This window comes from Zosterops lateralis (assembly GCF_965231275.1).
Source record: "Zosterops lateralis genome assembly, chromosome: 2".
Lineage (NCBI taxonomy): Eukaryota > Metazoa > Chordata > Aves > Passeriformes > Zosteropidae > Zosterops > Zosterops lateralis.
In genome coordinates, this window is record NC_139763.1 from 95405722 (window position 1) to 95423937 (window position 18216).

The 18216-nt window shown below is 39.7% G+C and overlaps 1 protein-coding gene across 1 annotated transcript in view; it reads left to right on the plus strand.

Annotated features, from left to right (window-relative positions):
• The window catches only part of F5 (coagulation factor V), a 34447-nt gene that overhangs the window by 7165 nt on the left and 9066 nt on the right, over window positions 1-18216 (plus strand). The window contains exons 5-17 of the mRNA XM_083854292.1: window positions 1693-1836; window positions 2778-2999; window positions 3529-3694; window positions 5452-5629; window positions 6701-6803; window positions 7180-7391; window positions 8143-8293; window positions 8932-9144; window positions 10878-12804; window positions 14902-15067; window positions 16209-16445; window positions 16934-17144; window positions 17946-18125. Of these exons, the coding sequence (XP_083710418.1) occupies window positions 1693-1836; window positions 2778-2999; window positions 3529-3694; window positions 5452-5629; window positions 6701-6803; window positions 7180-7391; window positions 8143-8293; window positions 8932-9144; window positions 10878-12804; window positions 14902-15067; window positions 16209-16445; window positions 16934-17144; window positions 17946-18125 (4110 nt within the window). The remainder of the gene's footprint in view (window positions 1-1692; window positions 1837-2777; window positions 3000-3528; window positions 3695-5451; window positions 5630-6700; window positions 6804-7179; window positions 7392-8142; window positions 8294-8931; window positions 9145-10877; window positions 12805-14901; window positions 15068-16208; window positions 16446-16933; window positions 17145-17945; window positions 18126-18216) is intronic.

The following is an 18216-nucleotide window of genomic DNA, read 5'->3' on the forward strand; positions in this document are numbered from 1 at the left end:
TGAGTAGGATATGAATTTGAGAGCGATTGGTGTGACCACTACCTTCAAGAAAATTTGGGTGTATGTTTCTGGCTGGAACAAAGACAAACAGCTCACTATGCACATTTTTAACATTTCTGAACACTGTTTTTTTGACTGGACACTGTGTCTGGTAGATGTGCAATGTACCTCTGTGTTTGGTCTGCCTGGCATGAAGTTTAGTTTCTTCACAGCAGCTCATGTGATACTGTATACAAAACACAGCAGCCGTGTTTTGTATTTGAGGCTTATTAGCATTGATGGTACACCCATCCATGTTTGAGCTGTTGCTGAACAGTGCTTGCACACTGTCAAGGCTTTCTCTTTTTCCTGCTCAGACCTCCCCAAACAGTGGGCTGAAGGTGGGGCAAGAGGTTGGGAGGGGACCCATCTGGACAGATGAAACAAATTGGCCAATGGGTTATTTTCCACCATTAATGTCATTCTGCAATAAAAACTGGAGGCAGAAGAGGAAGCAACAATGTGGGGAGAATGAGAGGTGTTGACTTCTAAGGTGACTGTTTTTGAGCATCAGTCAACCTGTGGGAGATGATGAGTGATTTCTTCTGCGTTGCTTGTTGTTTTCCCCTCTTTCCTTCACCTTTGAACCATCTTTATTGACCCATGAGTTTTCTCATTTTTCTTCTTCCTGTAGTCTCTCCTGTCCTGTTGGGGATGGGGAGGCATTGAAGTGGGTGTTGGCTGCTGGTAAGAGTCAGCTCCCCATGGTCTGACACATTTTAGAGGTGGTAAGGTTATGAAAAGTGAACTTTTGAGTTAAAGCACTGCCTGAATTTTCTTTGTGTGGCAAGTAGATAAATTCCTCTGTTGATCTGAGGCTTCTTTTGTGAAGAAAAACAGAACTCTGTAGCTTCTCATAAATGTAAAAACAAACAAACAAACAAAAAAAAACCCAACATGATTTCTTCCACTGCCTCTTTTCCTAAGTAGAATAATCCACAAGTTTGCAAATTTTTAATTCCTGCAATCCAGAGGGACCAGATTGTGTTTTAAAAGTAACAAGTGGAAGTTTTTGATGTGAGAAATCTACAGAAAGAATCAGTAAAAATCACACCAGTTCTATGTGGCATATCCAGAATGAATTCTACTTCTTGACAGAAATTACATCTGTATCACAAAATCAACCAGGATGGTTTCTTGTAACTAATCCAGTGCAGCAGTGTCTGTTGAAGTGTTTTGTGTGTGGATGTTGTTTTCTGAGTGGTCAGTTTTAAGCTTTTTAAAAGTGCTGATGATCCCAGTGCTTGAAAAGGTCCTGTTCACAGTGCTGGTGACTGCCATCACTTTTCTTCTTGCCTCACAGTCTGAAAAGAGAGGGCAGCACCTGATTGTGAATTGAAGGTGTTTGGCACTCTCCTTCATTAAGGTGGTCTCTGTGACACATTGCCAGAAATTGTCTGAGACAATTCATTGCATGATGTTTATCTTCTCTGGAATGCTTCAGACTTTTGATTTGGTGTTTACCCAATCCAAAAGTACTTCCAGAAATAAAATCACATTATGAGCATTCTTAAGGCCTTGTTTTGATCAGGCTCAGCCATTACAAGTTAACAGGTGAAACAAGCTCATTCAATATATATACATTAATGCAACTGCATGTGAAATCTGCTTTATTTCTGCTTCAAATTAAGACCTGTTGTTTCTCCTTCACAGGAAGTCTGAATGAGGATGGGTCACAGAAACATTTTGACAGGGAATATGTACTGATGTTTGGTGTGTTTGATGAAAACAAGAGTTGGCAGAAATCAGAATCAGTCAAGTATACAATTAATGGCTATACTGATGGAACGTTACCAGGTACTGTTCAGGCTTATGTGAAATTAAATTAACATTTATGAACACTGAATATTATCTTTAGTTGCTTTTCATGCACAAGAATGTGAATATGGAGAAATGGGATACAGCCTTTTTAAGAATGTGTCTGTGGGCATCTAAATTCTGGAAGAAAAACTATGCTGCTGAAAGGAAGTCATGCAAAATTACTGGTAGGAACAATGAGATTATTTCTAGGAAGACTTTTGCTTGGCGAAAAGGATTACTAACTTTAAAAAAATGTAATAAGCTCCTCGGTTTTTAACAAGCTGATGGTGAGAGAGTGATTTGATTAGGTGAATTGTTGGTTCTACAGCATATACAACATATTGGATGTGAAACTTCTTGGAAGTGGAAAGTCAGTTATCATTAAAAAACTCAATTAAGTGAGAAGACTAGAAAGATGGTGGTGGGGCTGTTCTGTTGCTAGTGCTTTTCTGTTGTTCTCCTAAGAAAAAACCTTCATATCTCTCCCCCCATCCAGTGAGCAAATACAAAAGGTTGTCTTAAGTGGGGATTTTAAGGAAATATTGGAGAGGGTAGTTACTGTTACCAGATACTGTCATCAGTCTTTAGCTTAGATCCTTGCTTTGTTCTTCGCCTTTCCTGCCCTGCTTTCCCCTCACTCCCCAGGCAAGGAGAGGTCAGCTTTCCAAAAGAAGGCACTGGTTTTTTTTCATTTTTTCCCAGCTCATTTTAAGTCAGTTTGTCACTTGCAGGTAAGATTTAAACACCTGTCCTCCACTGACCTACAGGATTTTCGTGTCTCTTCCATTTACACGCTTCTGAAACTTCCTCTTGTTGCAAACATCAATCACAGCAATTTTTAAAAATGTTTTCAATGAAGATTCCCTTCAAACCTAGGGTGCATGGGGAAGTTACATGACTTGCCTGTATTCTGAACCCTGATGTCATGTCTCTTTCAGATTTAGAGGCTTGTGCCTATGACAACATTAGCTGGCACTTGATAGGAATGAGTTCCAAGCCAGAAATCTTCTCCATTCATGTCAATGGCCAGTCCATGGAGCAAAAACATCGCCGAGTTTCTGCTGTTAACTTGGTGGGAGGAGCCTCAACCACCGTGAACATGACAGTGACTGAGGAAGGAAGGTGGCTCATATCTTCTCTTGTCCAAAAGCACCTGCAAGGCAAGGAAACATCTAGTTATTAGGCACCTGTAAAGCTGTCATTCTCTGTGTCCCAAATGGCTTCCACTGTTTTTACAACAGTACAGTTAATCTGTCTCAGGTGATTTTGTAATTTCACTAGGAAACTGACCAAGAACAGAGCATTGTGTTGGAAGTGCATGATGAACTGAAAGATGCTTTTATCTGCAGCTTTACTGCAGTGTCCATCTCACAGAGCAACAGTGATTCAATACTCCAGCACCTAAGTCTCTGTGATCTGTTCAGATAAGCACCACTATAAAATTAGTAAGAAACCGCCTGTTTCCTGAGAAACTGAGTACTTTACTAAGGGTACTTCAGTGTGATGAAAATACTTTCTGTTCATCACTTGAAAGTGGTATCTTTCAGCAATAATCAGAATTCTGTTTTAAAGAATGAGAAAAATGTGTCTCTTATAAGAGCTGGAGGTATCTTCTGGGGTAAAAAACAGCTGAAGTGGTAAGAGTTCCTCAGCTGGGAAATGACCATGGTCCTGTTTCCTCCCAATTAGCTGGAATGCACGGTTACCTCACTGTAAGGGACTGTGGGGACAAAGAGGTGAAGAAGAGTCGTCTCTCCTATAGAGAACGTCTTATGGTCAAAACCTGGGAGTATTTCATTGCTGCAGAAGAAGTTACCTGGGATTATGCCCCAAATATTCCAGACACTCTTGATAGGTAAAATAATTCTTTGTCAGTATAACAGGGAATGTTAACATGAAATCACAGGATAATTGTGGTTGGAAAGAACCTCTTGGTATCCAACAGCAAAGTTGGATCCAGTTGCATTGGACCTTAAGCAATTGCATTTTTATTGTTTCCAAGTACAGGGACTCCTCAGCTTCTCTTGGCACTTTTGCAACTTCACAGTGAAAAAGTTTTTCCTTATATCTAAATGTTCTTTCTCACGTTGCACCTTGTGTCCATTGTGTCTCATCTCTTCACCATGAAGCTCTGAGAAGCATGTGGTCCTGCTTTCTCTATAATGTTAATTTGATAGTTGAGGTTAAAGATAAGGTACTCCCTTAGCTATGTCTTTGCATGACTGAAGAAACTGGAATTTTGCTTCTATGCCAGGTGCTCTGGCTCCCTGATCACCATGGTGACCCTTTGCTGGACTCTCACCAGTGTCGGTGACTTTCTTTCCTGAGAAGCCAACAGCTTCTTTTGCCTCTCACAGGGAGCCCAAAATAACAAGGTTACTTAGGAATTGTCCAAAGTAGCATAGAAGGTTATTTTCTAAAATACTTTTCAGCATCAATTCTGCTGAAATAAACAATCCTTAAGAGGAAGAGAAAGGGAGGGAGGGAGAGAGGGAGGGAGGGAATGCTTCTGGAGATTAAAAGTTTTTAGAAGTTGAGTACAAATAAGGTGTTTGGAGAACAGGAGAAAGAGCACTCTATAAATGACCTCTGCATGGTGCTAATGTAGATGGAGTAAAAGACATAATAAATAAGGATATTGGGCTAGTTTGCTCAGCTTAAGACGAATAGAAGGAATTCTGTAACATACATAATGTCATAGTATACAGTGCTATGAGTGCACTGTGGGGTTAAATTTGCAATCTGTCAATTCCCTAGTGCTATTTGTGCCTTTACAAGCTGATATTCATAAGAATCTTTAAGGATTTAAGCAGACCAAAACAAGTTCCTTATTCTGTAAGGATTATAGTTTCATATACCTCCTTAGAAATAGTGTTTGCACAACTCATTCTCCTTTGTCATGATTTGTTTCCCTTATGTGCTCTTGAACTGCACAGAACAAACTTTTATATCTTTCCTGCCAGTCACACTGCCTTACTTAAACACCTCAGTGCTCTGATTTTTCCTCCTTTGTTCAAAACTGCAGAGCTTATCCCTTTTCAGTAAACTTTTTTGAAGTGTGAGTGACAACAAACAAGTTGCTTTGTGTAAATTCCAAGTGTTTATTGTGGTTTTTCTCTCAACAGTAACAATTTTAGTGTTTGAAAGCTCAGTGTAACACTACTTACTGTATGGTGCCTGACTGTATGGATTCAGATTGTATTCCTATTTCTCCTGGTATCTTTGCTACTGTGAACAAATTGGGTTTTTTTCTCTATGCTCAACTAGGCCTTTGAAAAAGGAGAACAGTGATTTCTATCTTAACTTGAAAGTGTAGCTGCTTCAGTTTTTTTCTTACTTGTATGTACATTGTTAAATTAAGTGTAAACTCTGATATTAATTGGTCATATGTAATACTGAAACACAAGTAATGGTCCAAGGTTCTTCTTACCTAATTTAGGTTAGAATTCGGGGTGAAAAGCATTAGGTTAGTTTAGGGTTTGGATTGTTTTTTTTCAGGCAGTGATATTTTTACCAGCTGCTTGAATACTAATTTTGTATTTTAACAGATGCTACTATTCAAGTATTGTGGAATATTTATTTTAATTTTTTTTCTTTTCCTTTGTTTTTAAGACATTATAAATCACAACGTTTGGACAACTTCTCCAATATCATAGGTAAAAGGTATAAAAAAGCTATTTTTAGGCAATATGCTGATGCCAGCTTCACTAAATGTCTGGAAAATCCTCGTCCCAAGGAAACTGGAATCTTGGGCCCTGTTATCAGAGCTCAAATCAATGATAAAGTCAAAGTAAGTAACATAAATACAGAGATTATTTATACCATAGCATGTTTTTCATTGGGGCAGAGATACAAAGGAAGTGGTTTGATTTGTGTTGTCTTTCAAATAATATAGCTGATATTCTAGATATTGACCCTATTAAAAGGTATGATCACAAGTAACAGCATTTACCTTGCATTTTTCAGTGTTCCTTCTATAGTTTCCATGATTGTGCTTTATTTTACAACACAAACATGCTTCAGTCACACTCTGTAAAATATATGTTTACACTATATGGTTCAAAATGGGAAAAACTACCCTAGACCCAAGTGGACTTTTGAGGGGATTTGTATGTGAGGCTGAAATTCATTAGCCTCTTGTTTCTTATGCTGGTATTTTTTTCTGACTGTTTTAGACAAAGATACTCAGTTTCCATAATCAAATGTTATTTCATGAGGTTATACCATGAAACTACAAAACATTTGCATTACAAACTTGTGCTGCTGCAACATCCACTTGTCTTTCTTTGTCATTTAATGATGCATCACAAAGTTCCATGACCTTTATCTTCTATAATTTCCACCATGACTCTATGGCTCTAAATTTGAGCTTAGCATGTTCCTTTTCTTCTCTCTCTCTCTATTTTTTATTTTTTTTAATCCTGATTTTATCAAGAATAGGCATGAAATTTTGGCTTTTCCTTACATATCCCCTCTGGGTCTTAGAATCTGGGACAAGCTTTGGTTTGATTTTTTTTTTCCTCCCATACTGAAGGTTTTAAAGAGCTTCAGTCAGTAACTTCATATTTCCAGAGACAGTGTGTGCCTAGTAGCCGGCAGAACAAATGTTCTTTTTAGACCTTGCAGAGCCCAGCTGTAAGCAGCTGAACCTCACTCAGTGGGGTCTACAAAGTTCAGCAGAATGGTAACAGCATTCATTCTTTGGGTTTATATCTCAAACAATATTTAAGACACCTTTTTGCCTTTCTGGCACTTTCTGGGCTAAACCCAGGGAAATTCTACTGTAATGATAACTTCGTTATGTATTCAGACAAGGATTTGTTGAATCCTAATTTTCTTTTTCATTTACCTATCAATGTAGATTGTATTCAAAAATAAGGCCAGTCGACCCTACAGCATTTATTTCCATGGAGTGACACTTGCAAAGAATGCAGAAGGAGCTGATTATCCTCTGGATCCCACAAGTAAAAAAATTTGTGAACTATATTTTTGCATATCACTAACTGTTATGGATGGTTTTATTGCTTTGAAGGAGGTGCTGTGGCTGGGAATGTGCATGACTGGGAGACCTCAGTTCTGTGCTCTGCCTCTGCTTACCTGTTGTGTTGCCTTATAGAGAAACCAAGGTATTATCTGCAAAGCAGAGACAAATGCCCTCTACTTGTTGTCTTAGTTTTCTGTTCTTGTTTGTGATTTTAAAGAGACAAAAGTTTTTGCTGAAGTTCAGTTATCTCAAGGTAGCTTTTAATGGCCAAACTGCACCAATATCGTTAGAAGGTGCAGCTTGATATTAAGATCTGGCTCTGAGTTTATATCATTGCTCTTCTTGTTTTCCCTTAGGCAATGGCACCCAGAGTAGAGGAGTTGAACCAGGGAAGACTTACACTTATGAGTGGAAAATTGCTAAAACAGACCAACCCACTGCACAGGATGCACAATGTATTACAAGGCTGTATCACAGTGCTGTAAATATTGAGAGAGATATTGCCTCTGGACTGGTTGGCCCACTTCTGATTTGTAAAAGTGAAGCACTGACGCAAAAGGGTGTGCAGGTAACGTGTTTGGGCAGATTTTGCTCAAGTGATGTTATTTGGTCTACACTGAATTTCGTTTTACTTCCCTTGGAGAACTGTTCTGTAGACAGCAGTTAAACCAATAGGCTCCTGAAGAAACATTCCTCTAACTGTCCACAGCAGTTAAGGAATTTTGTTCTGTGTTTCTTAGCAAGAGCTAAGAAAGGTCAACAAAAGGCCAGCCTGACTTGAAAGTCTATTTCTAGACTTGATAATAAATTTTCCTGCTGCTGTTACATTTTCATACTCTGAAGATCTTCAGATCTGACGTGGTCCCTTTCTGTAACAGAGACAACTACAGCATCTGACAACCTCGGGCACAATGAATCTAGAACAAACAAAACAGCATGGGAGAGTTCTGGGAGAGGGCTTCCCTTTACCAGTTACTGAAATCTTGCTTGGCAAAGATTTAAGCATCACTTGAGAGAAAAAATGTCAGAAGCTTTGGCAGGTCAAACCAGAAGTCTGGTGCTATTACAGAGAGCCCAGTCATAAACCATCTGTGTGTCAGCAGTGCTAGAGGCTTGCTCAGTGTTCCACCACAGGTTGGTTGCAGTAGTAGGATTGAAGTCCAGAGCCTCTACTCAGTCCCCTTCAGCCTTTGGATCACACTTACCAGGACTCTGATGAAGCTTATGTTGGTTATATAGCAAGAAAGAGATTGTAGGATTGAGTTCTTAATGTATGTGTCTGCTGATAAAATGTAACTGCTGTGTTGATTGTCTTTCAGAAAAAGGCAGATGAGGAGCAGCAGGCAATGTTTGCTGTGTTTGATGAAAATAAGAGCTGGTATCTAGAGGATAACATCAAGGAGTACTGCAGCAACCCAGCCACTGTTAAACGGGATGATCCCAAGTTCTATAACTCCAACGTAATGCACAGTGAGTGGGATACTGAGATGAATGATGGGAAATCTTATATGAACCTGAGCACTCAGTGGTTGCTTGTTCTCAGGAGGACGTGTGATCAGGGAATCGTCCAGAGAGTCAGTGACCCTCTAACCGTGCCATGTGGCACTGGACACAAAGAGGAAATATCATAGCATTAGAAAGGTTGGAAAAGACCTCCAAGATCGAGTCCAACCTCTGACCTAATACGGGCCAGGTTCGCTTGTTTTTTGAACACTTTCAGGGATGATGACTCTACCACTTCCTTTGGGAGCTTGTTTCAGTGGTTAAACACTCAGTGAAGAAATTTTTCCTAGCATCCAACCTGAACCTCCCCTGGTGCAACTTGAGGCCATTTCTCCTTATTTTATTGCTAGCTGCCAGGGAGAAAAGGCCTACCCACACCTTGCCACTAGTAGCTAGGCTGGCTCTGGACCCTGAAGCAAAGACAAGGGTTAACTAAATTTTGATGCAGCACCCTGCTGCCTTAGAGATAATATTTTCAGAGATGGAAATTATCATAGTTTCAGTGCCAGTCTCTTTCCAGTGCACTGTCCAGTCCAGTGGACTGACATAACAGGAAGCTTTAAAATAAAAATACTGAAACCATTTTTACTTTGCTTTCCTTTTAGCAATAAATGGCTATGTGTCTGACAGCAGTGAAATCCTTGGATTTTGTCGAGACACTGTGGTTCAGTGGCACTTTTTCAGTGTTGGCACTCATGATGAGATTGTCTCTGTTCGCCTGGCTGGACACTCTTTTCTGTATCAAGGGAAATTCGAGGATACATTGAGCCTTTTCCCAATGAGCGGAGAATCGGTCACAGTGGAAATGGACAATGGTGGTAAGTGGTGGAACTGTAACATTTCACAGCTCTTCTAAGACATCATTCAACCTCCAGTCTATAAGGACTTACCTAAATAGGAGAGAAAACCCTTCTGATAAGCACAGTGCTGGAAAACATAGAATAATTCCCCAGTGCAAGTGATGTGCATGGAGTCTTGCTGGCTACACCAACTCAGCATTAACTGTATGCTGTACTGAGGCTCCTTTTGTTGATCCTCTTCTAATTTGTTTTTCTTCACTTCACAATTAATACTAGGGTTAGTAATGATAATTTTAAGGCAAGAATCTTTTTGGAAACTGATATCAACTCCATTGTATGATTTCCAGGTTTGCCACATTCTTGTCTATCCTGAGCAGTTTAAAATGGGCTGGAACTGTCAAATTCTGCTGGTCATTACTGGGCAAAATGGCTACACCTGGCCTTAGGCTTGTGGTCATTCAGTAGCAGTAAAGTCTGCCTGCCTGAACCGGGTCCCTGCTCTGTGGGATGCATCTCAGTGTCTACCCAGAATTAATACCGTGTCTTGGAAGAGGGGGCATCAGAACCCATATAGTCTATATTTAAGGCATTACTTTCAAAAGGACAGATTCTTTGTAATTGAAGTCTGTGCACTTTGAGTGATCATTCTAAAACCCCTCAAGGCTTAAGTATCCTTATTCCATTTAAAATATCTTTTATTTTTTTAATAAATTTTATGTATTGTGCAGCATCAAGAGCTTATAACTTAAAAATGTTTAAGTGGCTTGTATTGTTCAAGATTAGGGAATCATTAAAACTCAATTAGACTTTATGGAAACCTCCCCAGTAATAAAGTTGTATTTTTGCTTGATTTTGGTATGCAATCTATTCTTTCCATCTAGGGCATATTTTCTTTGATAAATTTGCTGTTGTTAGAAATCAGGAAAGTTCTGCAGGTTACTTCAAGCTGATCAATACAGGAAGAATTGTATGTGGCCCTTTTAATAAAAATTCTCAGGGTGTTAATTCTGTCTATTCTGTTATTTCTGCTAGTTCCAAAAGCAAGGTGTAACAAGCAAAGAACTTGATTGGATGTAGTTTAGGGAAACAGATTTTAGTTTCTTCTCTGAAGATCCTAGTTTCCAATAGAGAACTTACCTTGTGATTAGGTTTTGGAAGAATTATTAAAACCTTTAAATTAATCTGACATACCTCATATTGGCAGCTTAATAGCTTATGTCAGATTGGAAATTCAAATTGCTTTATTCTTATTATACTTATTAAAGATCATAATCATTCATTCAAAAGCTTTTAAAATACTATGTTTGTGAAGTATTTTAAAATACCTCACAATGTACTTGCTCTGCTGAGAATGTTCTATCTATGTAGTGGTGCATTCACCACTAAGGACAGGATAAAACTGAAACTTTATCTTGAGAGGTCTCACTCTTAGACCCAGCTCTAAACACAGAATCCTTTAATTTGTTTCTTTCTTTTTCATATCCATTTCTTTCATGGGTTATTTTTGGCTTCAGGTTCCAGTTACAGCTTAATCTGTGGAGAAGAGTTCTATTTCCTAGATGTATTTATATGTTCTCTTATTTGTCTACATTTAGTAATTATTTTTCATTGCAGTGAGAGCTCATGAATTTCTCAGATAAAGATTAGCAGTCTGCTATAGTAGATGCTGTAGAAGCAACCGCAACTATTTGCCTTGGCCACTTACATGATAGACAATGCCCACTCTCATAACACTTTTATTTCAATTGCAGGCACTTGGCTTTTGGCATCCTGGGGCACCCCAGAAATGAGTTATGGCATGAGGCTGAGATTTAGGGATGCTAAATGTGACTATGAGGAAGATGAAACACTTGATTTTTTGGATTTAACTCCCACCAAGACTGAAAAAAAGGCTGTTTCCACCTCAGCTGAGGAAGGTGTGCAAGAAAATGAGGAAGCCAAGGATGATGATACAGATTATCAGGATTACCTGGCTTCTTATTACTCCATCCGAAGCTCAAGAAAGGCAGCAGGTGATGAAGAAAAACAAAATCTTACAGCACTGGCGTGGGAGCAATATGAAGATACTGATGCCATGAGTTCTGAGGTGACAGCTGGCTCAGGTCTGACACCTATAAATAGTAATGGAACAACAAACAACTCTAACTTCTTAGAAACTCATATCACTCCTCTTCCCCCAGTCAAGGCTGAAACATTCCAGTCAAATCACACATCAGTCACAGCAGAAGAGGATTTATTTTTAGCTGCCGCAAGTGATAGAGAGGCTGACTTGGTATTTGAGAATAGAAGCCAAAGTAACTATGAAATAACTCACAGTAACATGTCTGCAGGTGAACACTTGCTGAGCAATGGGGAAAGCCCAGTGAATGTTACAGAAGAGCTTCTAGCTGCTGGAAATGACAGTAAACCTCTTCCAGACAAACATCCAGAGGAAAGCACAGGAAGAGGAAATTATACCACTAACAAGAAAAGGAAAAGGCGAAGCTCACTGGCCATTAAGTTTTACGCTGTCCAAAAGATGAATGACCTTCTAAATCATGTCCGAAGTAAAAATGCCTCATTTTCTGACAAGACTGATGCACCTCATTCTGTGCATCATACAAAGAACACATCCAATGAAGCCATGGTGGGAGCTGGCCAACTGCCAAATGAATATGAGGATGATCTGGAAGAGGAGGGAAGGAAGATGGAAAACCCCATGCACACAGTTAACTTGACACTGGATTTGGACCTCATAGTAGGAGATGGATCTAATGCATCCAGCCTTTCTGAACCCAGACTATCCAAAGATAAACCAGCAGATGCTTTTTCTTTAGGATATATATTAGACAATACAAGCCCTAATTCCAGCCCTGCTGTAGTGAAGAACTTACTGGAAGCATCATTGCCCGGGGCTGGGAAATATTCCTCTAAAATGACTAGTGAAGAATGGAATTTGGTGTCTGCAAAGGTCAATCTGGGATTAGAGGCAAGCTTAGATAAATTTGCTGCTGGTAAGTTAAATCATCATGGCAGAAATGGTACAGCATCCATAAATAAGGAGGATATGAAGAAGTATCAAGGGTTCTCACATCTAATGGGGGAAAACCAGAAAGGAAGCCACATTCACCCAATTCAGAAAGGAAAGGAGAGAAACAGCAACGATACCGTGACTTCATATGGAACCCTTATCAAGATCCGTAGGAGAAAGAAGGAAGATGCAAAAATTACGTACTTGCTGAGCCCAAGGAGTAGAAACCCCAAGAAGCCCGGCAATTCCACAGCAGGGTTTGGCCGTGCCTTGTTTCCGAGTGGAACCAACCACTCAGACAGCAGCAAGGCCCCCAATGGGGTCAGCCAGAGGCTGGATCTGAGCAGAGCCAGGCACGGGGAGTCCCTGAACCACACCCTCACCCCGCGGCAGTTCCGGCCGTCCATCACCATCGGCCTCCCCCGGGCTGATGGAGACTACGAGTACGTGATAGGGGAATCCTACAGCGACGAAAGCTCGGGCGGGGAATACGAGTACCACTACGTCAGCTTCGATGACCCCTACCTGACAGACCCCAAGGTGAACATCAGCAGGCAGAGGAACCCTGATGACATTGCTGAGCACTACCTGCGCAGCAGGGGCAATGAGAGGAGATACTACATCGCAGCTAAAGAGGTCTGCTGGAACTATGCAGGATATAAGAAAAGGTTTGCCTAAATCCTTTGCTTTCATTTGGCGCACCATCCTTGACACCTCCTTGCAGAATGCTGATTCACATGCTGATAAACTTAAAAGCATCCATAATGTGCCATCTGATTTCTGACATTTCAGTGGCAAAACCATAAGAATTTTCCATGGGAGACTCACATCCCTTAGAAATGTCAGTGAGATTACTATAATCAAGGACAACACAGCTAAGAACTCTTTTTTTTTTTTTTTTTTTCCTTAACCTCCTTTTATACACTATACATTCACTAGAAACAGAACTAGACAGAAGTCTTCAATACATCTGTTAGAAAACTCAAAAACTCACTGTAGGAGGTCAAGAGGGAATCTTGCAGGTTGTTTTGTTATACTTGAATGACCTGTTTTACTTTATGCTTCAGTTCTTGGTACCTGTACACAGGACAGGAAACTTCCTTGACCACAAAGACCACAAGACTTGTGCAAAGTCTTTCCAGGAATTTATTGGACTATCTGGTGGAATCTAGGATGGGACGTGCTTATAGGCAGATGAAATCAGTTTCTAACACTAGCAGGAAATAGTTCTGGTGTCTCAGCTCTCTGTGTGAAAATGGGATAACAGCACTTTCCAACTTCACAAGGCTGCAGTATTGAAAAGTATATGAAAGCTGCAAAGTATTTCACCACACTGGTTACTGCCTCATATTAAGAGTAAAAACAAAGCTGCATAAAGTATTATTGTTGCTCCTAGTGTTTACAGAAATCAGAGTCTTGGTTACAAACCCTAATGTTGAGGGATTTTCTTACATTTTGACAGGGAAGACTGGCTACTAGGCCACAGCAAAGAATATGTGAGAATATACTGAGAGAAAGACTGTACTAAAAATTCACTCTCTTAATTGATACAGGTTAGGATCAGTGCTCACCCAACAAGGCAGAGAATTCCTTGTCACTTTTCACCAGAAAGCTAAACCAAAACTTTGGATTTTTATCAAAAGCAGCCAAAACAGGAGCAAGAAAATTTTCATTATGCAAAATGAATATCCAAACATAGATTACTTCTCCAACTGAATTTCCATTTCTTTTGATAGAAATAAAAATAAAATTTTTTCAGTATTCTTCAGGTTTACTCCTGCCTCATCTCAGTCCATATAAATGGCACTTGCAAAAATAGCAGAAACAAGACAGTTTATTTGGGCGCTTGCAAAATCAACAATTTCTTTATGCTTAGACCTCTGTAATAGGTCTCTCCAGAGACATTCATCCTCAGCTGGTGTGAGCTGCATAGTTCCAGTGAATTTAACAGAGCCCATGGCATATCCTGTCTCAGTGTGTTGAAGAGTTAAAACCCAGCCTTTCTCCTATGTAGCTTATGTTAAATTTCTGGTTTTTGCAGAATTGATAATAAAGCAAGATTTGTAGGGAATTATAACAGCATTTCAGTGTTTCTATTTAAGATCCGAACAACAGTTTGAATGTCTAAAAGCTTATTTTAGCACACCAGCTCTGTGATGCAAAATACAGATATAATCAGAGGTAAAGTTCTGTGAGACAATAGGGTGTAGGTGATAGGTTCACTACACTCAGCCAAGCTCCAATTCAGATTATTTGGGAAAAAAAAAAAAAAAAAAAGGAAAATAGAGCTCAGGTGGGTTTTGAGAGACTTGGAGTTTTTCAGTAATAGTTGACCAAATGGTTAAGGGATCTCTTATCCAACTGTAGAACAAGAATTTCTTAAACATTGCACGCCATGATTTTCGGAATCATCTGACACTCATTTAATGGATTCATAGAAGATTGGAAAAGACCATTGAGTCCAACCTTCACCCCAGCACTGGCAGGTTCACCACTAAACCATGTCCCTCAGAACCACATCCACATACATTCTAAACACTTCCTGGGACCCAGACTCAACCACTTCCCTGGGCAAGCCTTTCAGTAAAGAAATTTTTCCTAATATCCAATCTAAACCTTCCCTCACACAGTTTGAAGCCATTTGAGTGTTTATTCTTTATATTCACACAATTCTAAAGTGTTTCTGCTGTATGAGTTCTCAGGTTTCATCAGCACTGTTATTTCCGATTCACAGTGTGAGATTTTAATTGGAGTTTTCCTTGCAGCACAATGAGGAATGACAAAACCTGTAAAGATGGCAGCAGACGTAAGGTGATTTTCCAGAGCTATACAGACAGTACTTTTACAACTCTTCAAGATGAAGATGAATATACAGAACATCTTGGCATCCTGGGACCAGTTATTCGGGCTGAAGTGGACGACGTTATCCAAGTGGGTTGACGTTTTGCTTGTGTGTGCAGGATAAGATTCTTAAAGTGATCTTGGAATGTGACAGAATGGATCTAAAGATACCACAGGTTTTTAAAAGATGATGAAGGGGAAACAGTTTTCAAAGCTAGAAATTGCACTGTGGACATGTAAGCATTGTGATGTGTTTCTTTGAAACACATCTTTATTCTCTCCTGTCCATGGCAAATTAAATTCTGTTTTTCTTTCTTATTTTTCTCAGCATTAAATACTGGCTCATTGGTCTATTGTAAAATAAGATTTAGGTTTAATGCTAATGAAAAATGAGTTTTCTAAACTCAAAAATTAGTACATACATGTTCAAGATTAATATATACTTTTTGGGAAAATATATAATTTCCTTTAAAAGTTTTGCTATGTAGATGTGTGGGATTTTATTAGATCTATCAACAAGGATGAAGAGGAACCATATCCCTGGTGATACTGTGGTATATTTGCATTAGGAAGCATGCTGCTATAAAATTTCTCTTCTCTCATCCTTCTTCATCCAGTCTTCCAGCACACAGGGATGGACTTAAATAGGGAGAACAGATCTCAGTGCTTTCTGCTTGTTTCAGTAGGAGTGGTGTGCAACAGGAACACACCAAGCTACATTTAAATCATGACTAAGAGAATAAAAAGATTTCATAGCTTGGGGGCATTGTTCTCTAAGGAGAGGTAAATATGTAATCCCACTATCCTGGTGTTTCTCTGGGACAAGTGGGAAGCACTGATTTCAGCGACAATGATACATACAGACATCTGGAGTTCCTATATTGTAACAACTGCAGCAAAGCATAGGAGGTAGAAACTCCCCATTTCCCTGCTGGCAGTAACTAAGCAGCTCCAGGTATGAGGGGCAGCAGTAAATGTCCTGGGAGCCTCAACTTTGTGGAAGACAGGGAGCTAGACTTGTGCTGTCTGATTTTTCATTAACTACCTGCATCAAAGATGGAGACTGCATGGAGATGTCAAAAGCTCTATCTGCTGGCTTTTCCATGTACAACCTAGGCTGTAATCTTTATGTAAATCTTGACCCTGGTTTGAGGGCTTGGGAATGTAGTGTGCGGGGACTTTGGTTTAGACCTGAGTCTGCTGAACAGATTCTATTCTGGGGTTTTTTTAGGTTCATTTTAAGAATCTGGCATCCAGACCATATTCCCTCCATGCCCATGGAGTCCTCTACGAAAAGTCCTCTGAGGGCAGTGTTTATGATGATGAATCTACTGCTTGGTTTAAGGAAGATGGTGAAGTTAAGCCAAATAACAGCTACATATATGTATGGTATGCAAGCAGGCGCTCAGGCCCCGTGCAGTCAGGAGCAACTTGTCGGTCCTGGATCTACTACTCCGATTTAAACCTGGTAAGGGAATGAAAATACAAGTGGTGGTGGTGCTGGGGTTGATCACAGAATCATAGAAACACTTGTGTTGGAAAGTGTCACTAGAGATCAACCAGTCCACTGCTGCAACTCAAGTGGGGTTGGCTGGAGTAGTTTGTCCAGGACCAGTGTTCAGTTGGGTTTTGAATATCTCCAGATGATGTATGGCTGTAGAAGTGCAGGCTGCAGAACACGTTTTTTGGTAGCTGTCCTTTCTTTTGGGCTCAATGTTCCCACCTGACATTTAATCTCTTGCATTCAGTTAAAGCAGGACATAAGGTATGGAAAAATTTGAATTGGGCAAATCTGGTAGACTGAGCAGGGGAGAGTAAAGATAGAAGGGAGCAGGAATTCTGGGACCTGCTTTAGATTTTTAGGGGCTGATGCATTCCTGCAGAATGTTATGGGGGTTTTTTTTCATCTTTTGGGAATTCCACTTTTACCTCTAATACAAGTTTATTACCTTCTAGGAGAAAGACATTCAGTCTGGTTTGATTGGGCCAATACTGATCTGTGAAAAAGGGGCCTTCAGCAAATCAAACAGCAGCAGGACATATATCAGAGACTTTTTCTTGCTTTTTATGGTCTTTGATGAAGAGAAAAGCTGGTACTTTGACAAACATTCTGGAAGGCCTTGTAATGAGAAGACACAAGAAAAGCAGCAATGCCACAAATTCTATGGTACTTATTTCATTTTGCCAAATATGCAGCTTATTGGGGTAGAGGGAAAGATGTCAGGGGAAGTAGCTCAGCTCACAGTCTTTCTCAACGTGCATAAGTCTCACACATTAGTAATTTGATTTTTTTTTTTCCTGTTGTTATCCATTGTACCCATAATAGTCACGGCTTTACATGTAAAAATTAGCAATGATGGGAAATTTGCAATTAAAATGAGGAAAGGACATATTAGACCGACACTTTCAACAGAAAACTTCTCTCTTGCATTTGCATACATATTCCTCCCTATATTAAAAGAAAAAAAGAAAATAGTCTTCTTTGCAGTAAGAAGCTAGTCTCTGACAACACTTGCAAGAAATTTAAAAATATTTTAATAATTTGACAAATCAGGTAGTTCTGTTGAGGAATTTGAAAGAGCTGTAGAACAGCCATTCATATACCTCTCTGTGGGTATAGAGGTATGTCATTTGTGACTCTGTGCCTAAGGAAATGGGAGCTGCAGATGCAGAAAGAGTTTTGGAGAGCTGTCTTCTCTTTTGGGCCTGATATTCCCATCTTACATTTAAATCTTTTTGTTCTGGCTGCCATGTGTTGCTGTACTCAGATCTTCTGGTGAGGTCCCTGGATTTTCTGAATTGATGTACATAAACCATAAAGTGTGTTGCACTTTAAATTGGAAAAAATTATGGTTTTTCCCAAGCACATTACTTCATTAAATATTTTCCTAATTTCAGTAATTATTTTCTAGCACTTTGATACCAGTTTTGTGGGCAATTTTCCTGACTAACAATCTTTTTTTTCCAGCCATCAATGGGATTACCTACAATTTGCAAGGCTTGAGGATGTATGAAGGTGAAACAGTCCGATGGCACTTGCTGAATATGGGTGGGCCAAAAGACATTCATGTTGTTCATTTTCATGGACAGACTTTCATAGAACAAGGAAAGCCAGAGCATCAGCTTGGTACATACACTCTCCTCCCAGGTAAGCATCAGAGCAGAGTAAGTTCTAAGGGTGCAGGGTGACCTCTGCAGTCTGTCATCATCATACCAATTTAAAGGTCTCCATATGGTGA